The sequence below is a fragment of the Acanthaster planci genome, linkage group LG07, assembly GCF_054643075.1.
Source record: "Acanthaster planci isolate LZ-2023a linkage group LG07, COTS_SCS, whole genome shotgun sequence".
Lineage (NCBI taxonomy): Eukaryota > Metazoa > Echinodermata > Asteroidea > Valvatida > Acanthasteridae > Acanthaster > Acanthaster planci.
In genome coordinates this window covers 9,105,653-9,125,286 of record NC_141783.1, presented here as the reverse complement: position 1 = coordinate 9,125,286, position 19,634 = coordinate 9,105,653, and the positions used below count along the sequence as shown (strand labels likewise).

Genomic DNA, 19,634 nt, shown 5'->3' with positions numbered 1-19,634 from the left:
ATACAAACCTTAGAATTTGAAAAGAAATGCAGTGTGTGGCTCTGCACATTAATAGAACGTATTATAAGGCCCAAGCAGTACATTTTTTTAAAGGAACCCTTGAGATACACCTGTTTAAGTTCATTTTCAATCTGAAAATTTATCTTTCATTTTTCTTTTTTAAAGGGTGAGCAGTGGCGTCACGTATCCTGTCCGGGGAGCACACATTTTGTTCAAAGGGGCACAAGAAAACAAGCTAAAGCTGCATTTTCACGGAAATTACTCACATAAAATGGGGAAGTGGCACCCGCGAGGCACCGGCATCTGCAAGGGGGCACATACTCCCCCCTCTCCCCACTGTGGGTGAGTTTGCTGTTGTTTTTGCTTTTTGTTCTTTGCAAGAACAAATCTCTAGGTTTGTAACAAAATTATTGTCGTTATTGTCTGTTACAGCTGTTTAATACTAAACAATTTTGTTTTGTTCAGAGTGTTTTGTTCACACGTCAGTCGAGTACACTGCGTTCAGAGCTGATAGCTCCATTAAAGCAAGTATTCCACGAGCTCCGATATAAAGGGAAAAGAACGACAAGGTGATAAAGTGGGGGAAGGCTGCATGGGGATCGGGGGAGGGGTGAAATCAAGAAGGAAAAGGGGGGAGCAAAAGAAATGAAAACAAAGAGATGAAGGGATGAAAATCAAGTTGCTTAAAAAAAGGACCAAACAAATGAAACCCCTTCCACTGTTCATGGATTATTACTTTATGGCTGATGTCCTCCTGCCTTGCTGATGCCCCCTGCTTTGTCACTGCCCCCCCCCCCGGATTTCTCCCACTGGAAGAAAAGTGGCTGCCCCCCCCCCAAAAAAAATCCTGGCAATGCCCATGCCTGGCTGTACGAAGGCCGTCTCAAGCATGGGTGCCATGGGGAGGGGTAGAGATAAAAATGGGGAAAAAATAAGGAGAGGAGGAAACATTAACAGGGACAGAGAACAAAAAGAAGCAAGGATATAAAAATCATCAGCTGTGCGTGAAAATACCTCAGGGAGGCCCTCCTTCAACTGGTATTTCATCGATCTGCTACAGGTGAGTGCCCCACTTGAAAACAGAGCTCTGCCCCACCCCTTCCTGGAGATGTCCCTGATCATACATTAATCTATTCAACTTCACTGCGATAGAGATATTTTTTTCTGCTAGTCTTCAGTCATTTCTTATCTCCTGTTGTCTGCGATCCATCTTTTACTTTTACTCGTGATCATATTTACTGACTTGCAATGAGCTTGCGACTGACTTGTGTCTGCTTGGATTTACAACTCTGATGAAAGCAGGCTCTCTATTCCCGTTTTCCGAGGAAAGGGCACATTTTTTCTGTCCATTTTGCCTGGCCTCACAACAGTTAACTTTGTGAAAACAAAGAACAAGGTGAATTAAAGCGATTAAATCCAGCCTTTTAAACAAACAATCAACACTTCACATTTACAAGGTGATTTTTTTATTACAATTAAACAAAAAAAAAACTTAATCCCAAATATTGGTCTATACCGTTTGGTTTACATTTCCTATCCCGGTGTTCTCTTTCTATTACATCATAATTTGATAACTTCAATTTATGTACAATTACAATACAAATATATTAACTGAGCCAAGCCAGCCAGAACAGTCTACACGTATGTGCATCACACTCCTGTCATCGGACTTTCATCTGACAGTGGATTAAATAATTACCAAATGTGCAATATAAAAAAGAGCTAATGTAATCTAAATCAAACCATATTTAGAACAAAAATAGTATACACATATACATACACACACAAATTATGTATATATACATGTATAATGCTTTGCCTTGTGTGCACTCTGCTTGTGTTTCATGCGCATACCTTTGTCACAGACAAGAGATCATTATTTTTCTGGGGAGCTTGCTAGGTAGGTGCACTGAAAAAAAAATCACAAGCGAGAATAAAAAGACTGGCAATTTACAGCCCATTTGTTTACTATGCGCACTTTTCTCTGTCGTGGGGGGGGCAGGGGAGATTAAAGAAAATCACTACACAACTGTGTTGCAATGCTGTAAGAAGCTGGAACCTTGGTTACATCGCACACCTACTAAGGCATTCTAGAAGATCCCTCGTCCCATTTGATAAACAGAAAAGCCGGTGCCAAGAAAATTTTTTTTCAGATTCGCGGCACTCCAATGGCTTGGCCGACATCCTTTCTAACATTGGTTCCTTTCCTGCATGAGTTTTAAAAAAGCAGCATTTATATTTATGATCATGAGGAAATTGCCATTTTAAAGAAAAAAGCATTGCGGTATTAACACAATAACATACATTTTGACACACACAAGCTTTTTGACAATTTAGCGTTAGCCATGCTTTCCGAGAAGGTCAAAGTTTGTTGTAGCTTAGTACTACGTCAGACCTTTGACCTCTCGGCAGCCAAATCAGGTGGATTAGTCCAACATCATTTTTAACATACCGGTAATAATCCAGTAAATATAATCAATTTTCAAGGGGGGGGCAAGTTTTGTTTTACACAAGTTTATAACATGGAACTAGGCTAAGCAAAAATAAAATTGTACATTTTGGTTGAAACAAAATGGTCAAAATGCACAGGGCTCTGGAAGAAAAGTCAACTTCAAATGACAGATTTTTTTCGAGCCACTTCCTTCCCCCAAGAAAAAAATAAGTCAAAAGTGCCCTACAGAATGAAAGGGGCATGCAGAAACATGAAACATGTTTCAGTTAAAATGTTGACTTTGAAACTAGCAATGGCAAATATGAAGAAACCTTTCTTTGCTGTTTAAACCAAATTAAAACAAGACATCAATCTCATGTGACCAGTAGGTAGACAAACACAGACTACATTTCTATTTCAAGTTCCTCCCCCCCCCCTTGATTTGGGGCTTGTTCATCATCGCCTCGATTCCCTCCTGTTCAAGAAAAGTGGAATCTTTTCATGTATTCTTAGGGGTATCTTTCCAATGATGTTATAGCCAAAGAATGGAAATTAAGTAAACAAAAGCAGTGGAAAAAGAAACTGGAGAAACGGGGCAGCCGAAGTATTGTTTCTTTCTTTGACTTTATGATGCTACATTGGGACCTTTCTAAAAACAGGCATTCAGAAGTAACTACACCTAATCTCCAAATTGAACATAAAAGCAGAAACATCTGAAAAATGTCCAATTCAGACATCGACTGTCCTTTGGCTTAAAATCACAGTTTGAGTACAGGTAAATAACGGGAGAAAGGTCCAAAAATGAAGTTCACTCGTTACTATTCAGTTTTTCAATTCTAAAAATAGCTCATGCCACTTTGGTTGCGCAAGTTATACGGTTAAAAAGCTCATTTAGTCATTACCAGTCGGCATCATCAACATGATACGAAAATGAAAGTGAAACTGATTTTTGGAACACCTTTTTGTGAGGCGACTAAAACTGTTACCAGCAAACTGGAAAAAAAAAAAGTGGAAAAGGTATCGGTAGAAATGGAAATGATTGTGGATCAATTTCTGCTTGCAAAAAGGTTTTGTATGCTTGTGTGTTAGCGATTTCTTTAGGAGTGTTTAATTTCATTTAATAAGAAGTTATATGTATGATTATACAAGATCACCAAGCAACTTTCCCCAGAATTTAGACTTAAATGGTGCAGCAGGTGTGTTCCCTGGAAATGAGTTGGCTTTTATTTACGCCTCATGTCACTTTGATTACTATTAAATACAATAACAAGGGAATACTGGCCCACACCGAGAATTGTTTTTATATTTAAAAAAATCTACACGTTATATATACATACAACCTATTTTGCTGCTGAGATTTCCAGGAAAATTTTTTTCCCGATCTCTTTTTCTTTAGCTTTTTCTTTTTGGCAAACAATAATGGTGGCGCAATCAGTACAAATATCAACCCCACAATTATAAACAAATGGGTTTCCTAATGGCTGAAATAACTCAGTTACCGTGGGCCGGCAGTTATGTACACAGAATAAAACAAACAACAGGGCTTTATTCATTGCAAATTACCAAACGCAATTATCTAAAATGCTTACCCTCTTGCCCTCACACATGGGAAGTCTTACCAACACTTAGCTTCTTCTCCATTTACGGCTTTGTCTGATTTGAAACCTAACTTTGAAAGTGTTAGCTCAATAATAAGTCACACCAACAACAAAACATTTAAACTACCCGCAGGTTGATCAAATACCTAAGTTTTCCTTTTCAACTTGAATACTGTTGGCCTAAAAGCGTGGTAATGATTTCAGAGACGAAACCTCAGACAGAGAAGAAGCCAGACATTGGAAATCACCCTCCCCCATGATTTTTACATGCTTGATTTCATGGACTCTTCAAGCTGAAGCTGGAGAGATTGCAAGGCACTGCTGGCTTGTGGAGCAGGTGCCGCATGCTCGAAGTTGCCAACATTTTGAATGCGACTGTATCTGTATCAGGTTATCAACTGGCTGCGACTGGGAGAAACATAGACGCCTACAGACCTCTATCATGGGGCAGCCAGCTTGCTTTTCTACCATGCAAAGTCATGTAACCAAACTGAGGCTGGAAGCAAAAATAGTCTGTTCCCTTGCCTCAACATGGAAAGTTGTATCACAACTGCCAATGGGTCTATGGGGAACAAGACAAACATGGCAGCACCACAATAAAGGTCTATAGCAAGAGGCCTCAGCAGCTAGACAGTGACTTCCATAGGACCCTGTGTTATTTGTAGTTACAGCCGTAATATTTCAGACACAACCTTGTACTGTTGAATCAGAGGCACACCCTGAGGGTAAATCATGACTATCCTCAGAAATGAGACAAGTATCCACGTATCAACACTTGTGATCGGTACTTTTCAAATTGCATCAAAATACCATTACAAGAAAAAGAACTGAAAATGCTGTTCAGGTTCTTTTTTTACTCATTATGGTTTTCTGCATCAGCTATCGTGATGTGCCAATCAAAGGAGTTTGAAATACAGATCATTATTTGTTCCATATGTATATTTGACTTGAGATTCTACTCTCCTTTTACATCTAGCTATCATTTACAAAAAAATAAATAGTGACTTGCATCCGGCTTTTGATTGGCTCTTTCTGAGATTTAAACTTGGAGTCCGGTATATAGAGGGCTGTCATCACACGTCCAGGCACAAAGCCTTCCTTCCTAAAATGTTATTAGAATCTGCAAGCACCTAATTTGAAGCCTGATCATTCTGTGTGGAGTAAACTTGGTTTCTCTTTTCCCAAAATCATAACAAGATCTGGGAACAAAGAAATCTTCTGTGCTACAAATCGAAATACCTGCCTCTTGCCATCTTTCCTTTGCATGTCTCTGTCTGCGCCCGAGTGACCAACACGGCGACAGACACTGAGACAATTGACTGACAAATCTGCTTGAGCTGACCAAAAATTGGCCATCTTGGCCTGGCACCCAATGGACGTCTAGTGATCACCTTTAGTATGGACCATCAAAACACTGGTACCAGTCCATCTGGACACATTCCTCTATTCAAGCCCATCTGATACATGGGCTTATCACTGCAATGCGCTCAAGTCATAGTACAATTTTTATGAACAACTTGTCCAAAACCAACACAAAGATTTCCTATCTTTGGCAAGAAAACCAACCAATGCACATGTACATATTATATTACAGCTTGCAACAGCTTAAAAATGAATACTTAACCCATCTGTGTTTGTCTTTTGTTCAGAATAATTGCACATAGACTGTTTGAAATCTCAATGAGAATTTCCATTCTTTTTGCCCGTCTTGCTAACGTATGAGAACAGTTTGTTCAAAATAAGGAGATCGATGATTGGTACTGTTCAGCATGTGAACTGGAGCCCCGTGTTTGCAAGTTTGCTGCATTATTCAGGCTTTCAAATGAAATCTCCATGTAGCATTAGCTCATTCTGTGACCAATGATAGATTGTTCCGTCTGAACGTGAAAATATCAGATGTCGTTAGACTACTCACAAATCATGCTAACCTGTGCGCTGTACATTAGCATACGATGTTTAGTGATAGTTCAATGATTAAATCTGCGTAACGATTTATTTTTGCGAGTACAAATGCAAGAATTTCTTTTCCAAATTTTCAACATGAAAAAAAGTTCAGGCAAGTAGGTTGAAAAAAAAACTGGATTACTTTCTTCCCTTTTCATAAAAACGTGTCGCTACAATGAGGATGGAAATTTATATATTGCGAATGCTGTTTTTTTTTCGATTCTAGGAGGTTATAATACCTTGAAACTGGTAGGGTGGGGAGGGAGAGTTCCAGTAAAGCTACGCTGGGATGTACTCAAGCTGGGGGGGTGTTTCAGAACTAATTCAGGATCTTGATTGCTTTCTCAAAGTAGTTGAATCGAGGCTTCTTGTTCTTGTTCATGTGGTCAAGGCCCAGCCACGGCCTGGGTTGTGCTGTACCACCTGCAGAGTGGGAAACAGACGCTGTCACTACTGGTCAGAGGCTGGCTCCGAAAGTGGTGCCGGGACACATCTTTTTTTTTTGCCCTCACTTTTTGTTCTTAGAAATACATGCACATGTATATGTGCTTGTACCAACAGTGAAATAGACTGGCCCCCTCACTATTTACTGTCTAAAAGGATTTTCAGCTTGTAGATGTACACAGGACATACAACCACCTCCTTTGTGTGGTTCCCAGATGTAATGTATAAACCAGAAATGGCACCATCTGAAAAAGACTGCCCAACTAAACGTATGGGGGTCTAGAGGGACGCTTTGCTGTACATCTTACTCAACCATACCCATCAAAAACACATTAAAATTACACAGTATCAGGATTTCAGTAGATCAAGCAAGTTTGGCAGCTTTTGGACATTGTATTATACCAAATAAAACTGTATAGTTTTGCGGATGTGCAGGTCTACGGCGACGCGCACACCGACCAGAAACCAGAAATTTTTTTAGGCCTAATATAACTTTTTACTATCCAAGAGCAACTGATACTCTGGGGGTATCCACTGAACAAACTCTTAAGCAGTAAATAATTAAGCCCAGTACAGGCAATTCACAGTACAGCACACCTACAAGAGGTGGCCACGGAAAGGCCATTTTTTTCTGTGCATTGTGGGAAATGGTTGACAACTTTCATTCACTGACTGCACGTGGGAACTTGAATTATACCTGATGCTTGTTGGCCAAGGAAGAAGGTTCCTAAAGAGTATTTTTTTAAGTGGCAGCTTCAATTCCTTCTTCTGTCTATTCCAAGGAATGTACCAAGGAATGAGTGACATATCCTCAAAAGCAAATTGCGGCAAGGCTTTGGTCAATCGTAAACTTGAAAAATAGCCTCTCCGTGGCAACGTCTTAGTGGCGCACTGTACTGTGAGTTGCCCCTAGTCAAGTTGCTGTTGAATCTACTGAAATGATGGCAACCAAGTGTTGTGCTCAAGAGAGTTTGTGGTGGAAGTGAAAAAGGAAGAGCACTTACTGCTGTGTATCTGTGGCTGGAAATCCTTGAGGTTCACTCTGACATCACTCTCTGAGAAAATAATTAAAAAAAAAAATCAAGAGATGTCAAAGTAAACCTGACGACAGTCTGGAAACTCAGGGATACTAGTTTTCAGCGCTACCAGCAAAGTCCATGAGGCAAGAACAGTGGGAAATGTTGGGACTAATCAACCCCTTGAAACAAGTACCCCCAAGCAGGACGAATAGAACAAGGTCTGAAGGACATTTAAAAGGGGCTGTACATTAACCACTTCCTGCCGGGTGGAATTTGCATGTGCGGGATGAGTTTCCAGGGCATTTTCAAGATTTTCCATTTTCAAAAGCCTTCAAAATTTCACAACTTCATTTACTGGACGCTTACACCCACACAGTGTGCAGTGTTGGGTAATTTCCTTTGTTCTCGAAATTGACCCAGTGCGTTGCTGAATGGCAGTGGCGTTTTTTCAAATGCGGCCAGATTAGCCTGCAGTGGTACTGTGCCGCTCATCGCTGGAGTACTTTTGTCCGCGCTGACAATCCGCGGGCGCTGAATGCCACAAACAGAGGTATACCATTTCAAAACAATGACGGATTACCTCTGCTAATGCCTGCTGAAGAGTAATGGTAATTCCCAGCACAGGTCTTTTGTTCCGAGTACGGTCTTTTGTTACAAGGCCCAACTTCTTTGTCCGATTTCGGGCAGCGCGAGTGGTAATAATTACATACAAAACACTGACAACTACTAGACCTCCCCTACCCTTCTGTACTTATGTCATGCACAGTGGCTTTGATCACTCTCCCCCCGTGCCACACCAGTGGTACTGGTAACGGTTAGATCCACATGGTGTCAGTGGAAGGTAAGGTGTTACAAAGATTTTTTCCTATAGGAAAGCTGGTCGCAGTAGATACAAATAGGCAAAACTGCACTAATTTCAAGTCACTTTATCCAAAGATGTTTCACTGCATGTAATGCCCACACCCACCCTCCAATTTGGACTTGCTCGTAACCAGAACAGGAAAACAGGTCAATAACATTTTGGAAACAGTTCAAGAAGACTTTTGGGCATCAAAAAGAATCAACTTATTTTCATTCTTAAATGATTCATGAACCAACTGTCCACAATGAGTCAATCGCTTTCTTACCTTCTGAGATATATGTTGGCCTGCCCATGACAACTATTGCAAACTTGATCTGCAATTATATGAAAGAAATATTTCTTTCCATTATTTCAGTTTTCACTCTTTTTTGGAGTAGAAGATGGATTCTGATGGAACAGTAGTATCCTTGTTTGTTTCCAACGCTGCAAATGGGGAAAAACAACCACACTGGGCAATTCATTGAAGGGCTAAGGAAAGAAAATGAAAAAAAAATATGTTTTAAAAATGAACCTACCTTTTCCAGTTCCTTCTCCGATATATCTAGGATCTCCCTCACTCTCTCTTTGACATCAGAGAATAATTCACCCTAAAGGGAAGGAATTATCCATCATTACTTTTTCTGCACGAATTTTACTCTTGACACCAATATAAAAATGAACACTTTCTCTTTTGGTCTGAAAATTTCTAGAAGATAGCACTTGGTTCAAGGAGATGTAGTTGCCTAGCACATACACCTGTATGGAATCCCCTCATGGCCATGCACAGAGTGAAGAAATATCCTCTCTCTGAAATGTGTTTACTTTGAGAGACTGTTACTGTTAGACCCTTCCTGATGATGAAACCATGGTGTATAAACAAGTGTACAAATGAAAAGCCTGAGAGAAGAAGAAATGTTCAGTGTTTGATGTCAGACAAAACCCTGAAAATATATTAGGGCATCTGTAACTACTCCCACTGTTCTCATGCTTTGTAGACTTTGAGGCAGGGTCAGTGTATTGAGGAAAACGGGTAAATAACCATGATGCCCTGATAAGGCAAACCCATTAAATATTGCAGGACAAGCAACCTAGTCCACTTGTCGTTATGAGTGGGGAAGGGGTTGGACCTTGGTCGCAAAGGTTGAAGGCAAGGGGAGAAAAAGGTCACGATTCAAGACCTCGGAGAAGTCATTCCAAGTGTGCCACCAAATCTTGTCAGATGAAGCGAAACAAGATTTTAACAGGGCATTTGAAGCCTATCCCCAAACGAACACAGACATCAATATCTCCAAGTAGGTTAGACCTACCTCTTTGATTCTAAGCAGGAAGGGCACGCCGAAAGTGCTGAAGAGATCCTTGTGGTAGTGAGCAGCACAGACAAGCATCTCACTGTCCCCTAGGTTGAGTTGGTCTGTGGGAATCTCCTGCAGGTTCAAAAGAAATGGCCAAGCACATGGTCGACAAAGTGGACTCTGAATTGGGACAGAACTAAGCAAACCCCTGACAAACTTTGGCAGTGCCGAATGTAATCGGGATGATGACACGTCGGCAATGGGCAGAAGTTGTTGAACTAGATATTTCTGATTGGAAATGTAGCATATCTGATGAACTGTCAAAAGGTACTGTGTGCTTAACCCCTTCTCGACGGGAATATCTTTCCGAAAGCCGACTCCAAGAATTTCAGCCTCGCTTCGCCACGAAGGCCACCTGCCAAACTGCAAATTCTCGGTTTGTGGCCCAGCATGCTCTGCACGCTTTGAATTACACAGTGAAAATGCTGATTGTTCGTCGGCATGCGGCTCTACTTAACCTTCAACATTCCCGTTGCCTCTTTTCAAAGTGGGGACTATTGTGAAGCTGGTTATTATGATGCAAATTCGGTCTTTTCATTTCTGGGCTACACACAAAGGCCAATCACCATATATACAAGAGCCAGGGTCTGCCTTCTTTCACCGTGTTCACTCGAGGACTGATAAGGTTAACATGCACTTTTCCATGAAGCCGGTGGGGACCACTCAGCACCCTACATGTAGGACTGCATATGCATAAAGCATGGTGTCATCAATAGAGAGGTTTCTTATGAAAACATCTGACTCAACTCTTTCCACTCTGCAAATTCTGCAGAAGAAAATGCATTACTGTAAACCATCTTAAAAAGTAACATTCTTTACCTAAGTGATTTCTGCTGATTAGAGAATCGGTGGGTTGTTGCATGCTTGGGTATAAACAGCTATGTTCTATTTGCTAAAAGAGTACAGGGGCAATACATCATGTACAATCATGTGTCGTTAGGCATTAATGCAAAATCCAGTGCCTGAACCAACACGCTCCATTTCTTTGCACTACACTTTCCGTTCAAAATGACGTCACAATTCGGTCCTCTGTAGCGAACATATATTTATTTCCGACATATTAAAATTCAATTTCCATGAGACAATACATTTCCTTGTAGGAAACTTACATTCTGCCTGGTTTAAAGAACAAATGGTGGGTTAAACCGACCGGAATAATTTGTAAAAGAAAATCTTACCTCTATTCTATAGGTTTTGCTACCAGCTGGGTTGAGATGATCTAGGAGGGTGTCCTCCTTATGCTCCTGGTAAATCTTGTTGCTGATCACGTCCAGTAACCTGCCAACAGGCAGAATTACCCACATTTAAAATGTACAACAGAGACTTGCATGATTATGTCGCATGTTTCTGTTTAATGCAGAGATTTTCCAACCTCTGTTTCAGCTCCTGTTTCAACTTCCCTACGTTTGCTTCTCCAGTTCCTCTAGCTTGAGATCCTTTGACGTGGTGCTGATCAATTTTTTTGTACTGCAGACACATCAAGTCACTGAAACTCGGAACCTCGCCTCGTTTGGGCGCACTGCAAGTTTCTTTATCACACGGCCACATTTTTCATTTGGTCCTCACAGTAAACACATGAACGTGATTCTGAAACATGCAGTAAAGTCTCACCTAGAGATGAAAGGGGGCCATGTGCAAACTGGCCAGGGCGTTTTGAGATAAAACTGCTTACAAATGGCAATCACGACACTAATAGTCATTAGGTGCAAAATAGCGATAATGTCTTGGAAGCCTGGGGAAAGACATGACATTTTGGTCAGCTTACCTGAGCTTGCCAGTGCCGCTTTCAGCTAACATGACGTATTTCTTAGCTTCTGTTAGTAGATCCCTTACGGTGTCTGTTTTGTTTGGGTACAAGACCAACTCCTGAAATTAGAAGGGAAAAAGGGCAGGAAAGTTTTAAAGGGTCTTTCACTTGCTTATGTATGCCTTCCGATATTGACGTATAACATCCGATTTACGAGCCCATGGATGGCAAAACAAAGCAGCCGCACGACTTTTTTGCATACATGTACAAGTACATACAGGTTACTGTTTTCCCCTTTTCAAGGGAGTTGGAATGTTAGGATTAGCAGTCTGTAAACGAAAAAATCGGGATAATTTGGGTTAAATTGGAACAATCGGCAGGTATGCTTATATATCAGAGGTAATGTGATGGCCGGCCGCTTTATTCATTCCCAAATGGCAAACTGAATATCTTTTTGCAAACGTTGTTTATTATGAATTACATGTAGGCTCATTAAATCCAAACAAGTTGACATCATTAGAGCAGTAATATAACAAAATTGCTTGATCCTTCCCCTATGTGTTCTGCACTTTCAGTCATCCCCCCCCCTTTTCCAACCAAAACCCCGCCCATGTATACTCACCTCTTCTTTGAGCTTGGCGTTGACAAAGTAGCACTTGAATTGTCTCTTGTTTTCCAGCTCGTTGATCTTTATACTCAGCTGTGAGAACAAATTCAATGAAGAAGATCAGCTTTCAGCTTTCATATACCAATTTGTGACTGTCAACTTCTTAATGGAACAGAACTCAGGAACAGTCTGAAATAGCCGAAACGAAACAGCAGCAAGTGGAACCATGGTTTTGCCTGTTGGGCAATGGTGAACTCACGGTCGTATAATTCAATTTCAAGCTACTGCTGGGGTGATTTCCAACTAATGCAAGTAAATTAACTAATACCAAATCAGTTATTGTTTTATTCTGACTGGCAGTATGGCATTCAAGACATAGAAAGAATTCCAAATTCTGTTAGACCCAAACTGAAGAAGGGGTGCTTTTCCAGGTATGATTGCAGACAATGTGCCGGCACAGCTATTTTCTAGGGCCAACTATTTCCCATACTCTTCACCCAAGAAAGTGAGGGTTGCAGAGCAACAGTCCCCATGAGAGACCGGTTAAAGTTTGTGACTGGAGGGATAGACAACTATCACACCTTCTGGTAGTACAGCTTCTTGGGTTGTCTGGGCTTGAGAGTTGAAAGTAAATCTCTCAGAGTCCCGTCGTATGTACAGCGTAGTGGGTGACCTGGACCATCCCTGTGCCTGGATATTTTCAGAATTAAAACCAAGATACACTCAAAGCTAACAACCACTAACTGTGCTGCGCATTAGAGAATGATCTTAGCAAAGATGAAGGGACATTATCATTTATTACGTGAAATACAAATGCTGTCAATCTTGTTTTATTAGGCAGTCATGAAGTTACTTGTAACTGGCGAATGGACAACAAAATACTTTCACTGGAACACAGTGTCTTGTTACTGACAAAGTAAACCGCTACTGGTCCTGTGGTTACATCTTTGACTTATGACCCAACCTTCGGCTTTTAATCGCAAGAAACCTTTCTCCCTTTTTCAAATGGCAAAAACCACTACTATTTGACAACTTTATGACATATTGAAACCTTTGCGTGATTCTTCGAAAGGTTAACTTATACGTGAACCAAGTAATTGGCATGAACACAATGGTTCATTAGCTATGATTAATTCTTCATGATGGCTGCTCCTTTGTGAAAATGAAAATTCCCATTTCTCTCCATTTACACCCCTCAGGTCAATGTGTTTTCCCATGGTGAAGGGGAGTGCATGTTGATGTGCATGAAACTTTTTGTACAAATGAAACTCTCAGCTGACCTATTTTAATACCTTTTAGGGCAACGCACTTTGTACAGGCATATTTGCGACCTTTGTGAAAATGAAGAATGCAGTTACTGAGATGCTATGCAGAAGCAAGTCAAAGTGGTTAAGTGAGATGTTTATAAAGCAAAATAGTGAGAGAAAAAAGGCGGAATTCGAATAAACTGTCATTTTTAGCATGCTTGTCCATCTGTGACAATGATGACGAACTAGCCCATGATCAAGAAAAAGAGGGAGATTTTAATTTCAAATACTGTTTAAACCCAAGCACTTCTTTTACTGAAAACTCCGTTGGCATCATGGACGGTGCGTTCACTCACCCCTGACTCTTGAAAAACTGCAGCAACATTGGGTCTGTGTCTAGCTGAGCTGCTACTGCCTTGGCAATCTAGTGGAAATCAATTACAGGAGAGAAAAAGGAAAAATAAAACTGACATTCCCATTGTCACAGAAAACTACGCATGCAGACAGCAGAGATAGCGGAGTCATGATGGCTACAAAGGCACTCAAATTTGAAACTGGAGATGAAGAATGCATATACATATACCCTTAATATTACAATTGTGCAATCAATTTGGGGAGACAATCCGGCAAACCGGGGCCAAATGATTTTTTGAAGGTTATCTCTGAACCTGGAAGTAGTTCATCTTCTGGGAGAGCATCAGCGTGAAACCGGGGTCGGTGGAGTTGTTCTTGTCGTAGAAAGTCACGTCAACCCGATAGAAGAGATCTCTGAAGTACTCTCTCGCTGTGGGCAGCTCGTACTGGGAAATCTCTGGGTCGTCTCTGAGGACCAATCAAGAAGACTCAGGTTGACAATGGTCATGTCAGGGGAAGGGTTGTGGCCTTCCCCAGAAGATAAAACTCAAACCCCGGCAGTACATTGGGCCCAACGAACAGGGCATGTTTGGAGTGAAAAATACAGTTCACCATAATCTAACCGAGGTCACTTGAGCGGTGAATTGTTGGACCATTTTGTGCGGTTGTACTATTTCTGAATGGGCATCACAGCATGAACATCTTTTGGTCTGAAGACTTCAACTTGAAATTTGTTAAATAAAGAGGATATAAAAGACAGTATTCTAATTGAGCTCAGACCCAAATGATTGTTCAAAAACTCCAAAATGCAAGCTGGGCCTACCTCTGGAAGACGATTATATCACCGTCCATTAACTCATCCAAGGCCTTGTCGAGCGGTAACGATAGGTCAGGAATCTTCTCTGTTAGGTTGGGCTTTACCTCCTGAAAATAAAGCACATTGATGAAACACCAGGCGAACTTGTGCAGTGTACCTGGAATGTCTTCACCACATTAGATCCTGACTGCTCCAGTGAAAAAAGTGTTGGTCACAAAAATATCATTAACATCATCTTCCCGCAAAAACATGACACTTTTCTGCCATATTGAACTGAACTTGATGTGACTAACTGCTCAGGAAAGTTTAAACACAGATCAGTCCTTCGGGTCTGATTTTCAGTGCAAAGCTCAAACTAACAAGAAAACAACTTTAACCACTTCGTGCCGGAGCATTTTTCAACGTTGAGGATGCTAGGCCAGCATGACTATCATTTTTTCTGTTTTCAAAATCCTTCAACAATTCATCATTCCATTTAACAGTCGTTTATAGCCACACGGAGTAATCTTAAGGCACTACTCTAAGTTGACAGGTGACCTTCATTGACGCCCGAATATTTCAGCGAGGCCTGCAGCCTTGTAAACAGAGCCCAGATTGTACAACTGTCTTTTGTTCACGAACCTGGCTCAGTGCACTGCTGACCTCTTTTCAATAGGGGCCAGATTAGCATGCAGCGGTGCTGTGTGGCTCATCGCTGCGGTGGTGGAGAGCTTTTGTCCCCGGTGGTAATCCGCTTGCTCTAAATACCCCAAACCCTGGTATACGGTTTCAAAATAACGCTGGATTATCACCACTTTTGAGAGTGAAAAATGCCGGTAATGCCCAGCAGCCTGGTCTTTTGTTCGGAGTACGGTCTTTTGTTATAGGGCCCTGTTTCCTTTGTCCGAGTTCGGAGACCCCGGCCACACATATAAACCATACGGCTCCGATTTCGGAGTCCCCGGCTGGTAGTGGTTAACAAACCCTCGGTGGATGCTCAGGGTTCAGAAGGCCTGATTTTCGAGGAAACCAGGACTTTTATCTCACCTCATACAGTACTAGTGGAGTTCCTTGTGGTAAGCCTGCCCTTTCGCACATGGCTGGCAGCAATTCACCTGCAAAAAACAAGTCCAGATATAAGAAGTCTACAACCATTCTTGGTTTTCCGAAAACAAAAGCGCAATAATACAGAGGTTGTAATTCACCGAAACAACATCGTTTCAATCAATATAATATTCTAAAAATCCAGATTTGCATCGTCTTTAACTTCCAATATTAGTTATTGAAAAAAAACTGGTTTGGGGAAAGATTTGTGTCTCAGCTTTCACGCCAGAAGTGACAACACATGTTCGGGGTTTTACCCGAGCAAAAGGTTGCTGCAAAATCACATTACAATATGCACCTCTGGCCAGATACTTACTGACTTTTGTGCTGATGGGTGGGTAGATATGCCCACAAAATGATATTCTCTTCAGTTTGGGGTCGTACATTTTCAGAAACAACAGGACATCACCTATCAGAAGAATGGAGAGAAAAACATGTGAAGGTTATTTTGCTACATATCACGTATATCCACCTCAAATTAGTGAGGCTGAAAAAGTAACAAACCAAAAAAACCACATCAAAAACCAAAAAACATTACAAAAATTGTGAGTTTAAGTGAGGTACTGTCAACAATGTGGTTGTGAAGACTGTGACTCAAGCAAAAAATAACATCACATCACAGAACATGTTGAAATGACGGCACAAGCTGCACTGATACTATGCCCAGCGGATCTGGACAGATTCCCGTCTTGATCACACAGTTTCTTTGCTCAACCAAAATATCAATTTCGCAATATAAACAGCATTACAAATTCAAAGACGACCCCACCAAAGAAACTGTTTATATATATATATAAAACCCTCTCCATCGTAAAATGGAACAGCAATTCTGCCAGATCAAGTCATCATGTACACCAGTCTAAAACTTGGCACAAACGCTTTGGATATCATTATTGTCCAACTTCCTGCAAGCTGGGGCCATTTATGTTTGCACTCACTGTCTTTGTCGAAACTAGGCAGGCTGGCATTGGGGAACTCGGCGAGCTGTGTCTCTAGGAAGACCGTCCACACAATGTCACCATCCGCTATGTCGTGTATCTGAAGTCCAGGTAAAAAAAAGGAAAAAAAGCCTCCCGTATTGATTTCTGAAAGACTATGACATCTTCATGCAGACACATGCATGACAGGCCTCAACTGCCTCAACTAAAACAAACATTGCTTTGCCACCTTTTTCCTTCATGGTGATGTCTGAAATAATGGTGATGTCTGATGTCATAGTGATATCTGAATTAATGCTGAATTAATGCTTGAAACAGTCACAATTTTTTACTTCATTTTTTGATCAGTACATTAGCCGATAACCTTCAGGTGACGTAAATCGCATGGAATCCTTGTTTAGCTTGGTATGATTGGCGCTAATAGACAGTATGATATTGCTCCTGCTTGGAAAATGGGCAAGCTGTTTGGCTCATCGGTTAATCTCCGGTTTCCTTTGCATGAAATGGCTAAGAATATGCTTATTCCCCCAGACGGGGTGCTAGTCCATCGCAGGTAGGTTCCCCACCTAATGCCAATACCAACTGATATTCCTGGGAAGCGCTAGGCAGGCAGAGACTGAAATGGCTCGCCCAATGCCACAACATATAGCTAGCAGCTGGATTCAAACCCCTAACCATCTGGGGCCAATTCCATAGAGCTGCATGAAAAAACCTTGCTTGACAATTCAGGTTACCAGCCAAATCTCCATGTGATGTATATAAGTTTGGAATGGTATTCACCTGTCTTTTGGTTAGCATGACAATCACATAGATTTTGAGCTGGTCACCTTTGTTTTTTAAGCAAGGTTTTTTTGCACTTGAGCTAATTTTGTGCTTAAGCAGCTCTATGAAATTGGTCCTTGCACCCCTACGATAGACTAAAAGCACTTTTAGGATAACACATTTGCACTGGAAGAGCTTCTTTCCTGGTGGCAGCATACCGTTTTGTTAGGATTGTCCAGATCCAGCACGGTGGGTCGGTACGTTTGGTTAGTGCGACTAATGAAGGGCCATATCCTCATCTGGTCCTCGGGGTAACCCATCGCCTGCGACAGCAAGGACATCACGTCCCGGTAGGTTGACATCTTCAGAATACGGAACTCTCTTTGAAGAGGATGAAAATACAAAACTTTTTGAGAAGCAGTTTACCTCTTTCTCGTTTTAAACTACAAATACTCCACCACGCTTCAACTTCCTCTTTGATATGGCAGTCAGGTGACTTCCCACTCTCCCATTTAAGAAAGACGGTCAAAAGTTGGATGACTGGGGGAATCAAGAACCAATCTCTTTGTAATGGCACTTTCACCCTTTGGCTAAAACTAGAAGAAGCTTCTTTCAGTTTGGGATTATCTGCAATTTCATAAAGTCGATATTTATCTCCCATTTCCTTGGCAAGGCATTACTGAGACTTTTCTAGTACTTCACTGAATGTCATTTCCATGTGTTATTGTAGAGTCAAGGCTGGGCTCACACATTCCTAAATCATTAACACAAATACTTCAATCTAGCCCCAAAACAACTTCTTGATGGTATCCGAAGAAATTAGCCCCAATTCACTGTTTATGAGAATGTATCAAAAATGCAACAACGATCATCAAGAACAGGATACAAACTGGAAGCCGAATTAGACCAAATGAAGCTGAAAGGCTGTCATTTTGAGCAGAATAAAGCCAAATTATTGCAATTTTGTCAAGAATAATACACAAGTAACTTCAAAGTAATCAAGAATGACCCGGAATTATGAATTAATTTCAAATCTGCGTACATTGGTAAGTTATTACAATATTTGTCCCGTTCTTGATACATTCATTGCATTGTTGTGATTCAGGACACCACGAGTAATTCTCTAAAATTTTAAAGAACGCCATAAGAATATCTAGAACTAGTATGAATATAAGAAGTAAAAAACCAAGAATTGCAATTTGTTCCTGATTCACCCCAACAAGAATTCAAAATTGTCAGGGCACTTCCCGACCTTCAAAAGTATTTCACCAAACTACTGGAATCATCCAAAGGCAACCAAGAACCTATCCCTGATTTACTCAAGAAATGCTATTCATGGTGATTGAGCTTGATGTTGGCATCAGTTCACATTCCCAAGCAGGGACAGCCCATCACTCGTACGGGTGCAAAGCAGCATCCCTCCCACCATCTCGAGTCACAACTCCCAACCACTGGTTCTTCCCCATGAATCGCGTCACTCCAACCCCCAAGATTACCTGAATTTCATTTTGTCATAGTCACACAGGTCGTTGCCTTGGTGACCGTACAGCTGGTCCTCCGTGGCAACCTGCAGGGTCATGTACAGGTGGGCCTCTGTCCGCTCCTTGCGCTTTTGGGCTTCTACTCTCCTGCAAGATCACCGAGAAGAGGAGACGGCATAAGTTGCCAATACCTTTTAAAATCTCGAGGGACACACAGCCCCCTAAGGCAAAGCCGAGGGTGCTATGCGTACCTGACAGTGTTCAAAATGTCATGTCACACATCACAGCAGTCAAAAATTGTTTTGTCATATCTCTGCCGGGATATTTTTCCCTTTTTTTCTGCCTTTTTTCACATGAGGGAAATCAAGGGTGATAAAGGAATCTTTGAACATTAGCGGTAAGCGGTCTCAGCATCATCCTGTACACTGCCGGGGAGAATGTCTGCCTGCATGCACGCAATATCATACAACGCTGGCTAAGGCGATGTCTATCGGTGTGTGCGACATGCAGTTATGACACCCTGTCATGTGAAAATTCTGGGTTAATGAAAGAAAAACTAGCCTTCAAGACAGAGGTGTGACAGGTGTAATTCATCACTGACTCTCTCTGTTTCCATAATGTACAGTGGCTGTGGTAAAATATATCCCGGAAATATTCCATCATTACTACTATAATTTGACACTAGAACACAGCGTGGCTACTACCAAACTACCCAAACCTTGCTACACTACCACCTTGATACACCTACTAGGTCTAAAGTGCCAGTGGGACAAACAAGAACTCGGGGGTGCTGCACAGTTTGAAAATAACAAGCCGAGTACAACTAAAGTCCTTCACATGTCAATCAGATGTCATTTTGTCTCAACTCAATTCACAAACTGTTTCAGCAAATGGACCAAAGACTGACTGCCTAATCCTGTGACTTCAATACTGACAACCTGCCCTGTGGTTTACTTGTGTTTCAACAGC

At 41.3% G+C, this 19,634-nt stretch overlaps 1 protein-coding gene across 1 annotated transcript in view; it reads right to left on the bottom strand.

Moving 5' to 3' along the window:
- Nucleotides 1-1,438: 1,438 nt before the first annotated feature.
- LOC110986042 (ubiquitin C-terminal hydrolase 7-like) overlaps nucleotides 1,439-19,634 on the bottom strand; it is a 35,039-nt gene continuing 16,843 nt past the window's right edge. Inside the window, exons 18-34 of the mRNA XM_022247633.2 lie at nucleotides 18,681-18,812; nucleotides 17,403-17,565; nucleotides 16,423-16,522; nucleotides 15,801-15,893; nucleotides 15,428-15,495; nucleotides 14,408-14,508; nucleotides 13,899-14,052; nucleotides 13,587-13,654; nucleotides 12,565-12,673; nucleotides 11,999-12,076; nucleotides 11,395-11,495; nucleotides 10,808-10,907; nucleotides 9,585-9,701; nucleotides 8,814-8,885; nucleotides 8,564-8,612; nucleotides 7,422-7,472; nucleotides 1,439-6,396 (exon numbers count right to left, since the gene is read on the bottom strand). Coding sequence (XP_022103325.2) covers nucleotides 6,293-6,396; nucleotides 7,422-7,472; nucleotides 8,564-8,612; nucleotides 8,814-8,885; nucleotides 9,585-9,701; nucleotides 10,808-10,907; nucleotides 11,395-11,495; nucleotides 11,999-12,076; nucleotides 12,565-12,673; nucleotides 13,587-13,654; nucleotides 13,899-14,052; nucleotides 14,408-14,508; nucleotides 15,428-15,495; nucleotides 15,801-15,893; nucleotides 16,423-16,522; nucleotides 17,403-17,565; nucleotides 18,681-18,812 — 1,660 coding nt within the window. The 3' untranslated portion in view covers nucleotides 1,439-6,292. The remainder of the gene's footprint in view (nucleotides 6,397-7,421; nucleotides 7,473-8,563; nucleotides 8,613-8,813; nucleotides 8,886-9,584; nucleotides 9,702-10,807; nucleotides 10,908-11,394; nucleotides 11,496-11,998; nucleotides 12,077-12,564; nucleotides 12,674-13,586; nucleotides 13,655-13,898; nucleotides 14,053-14,407; nucleotides 14,509-15,427; nucleotides 15,496-15,800; nucleotides 15,894-16,422; nucleotides 16,523-17,402; nucleotides 17,566-18,680; nucleotides 18,813-19,634) is intronic.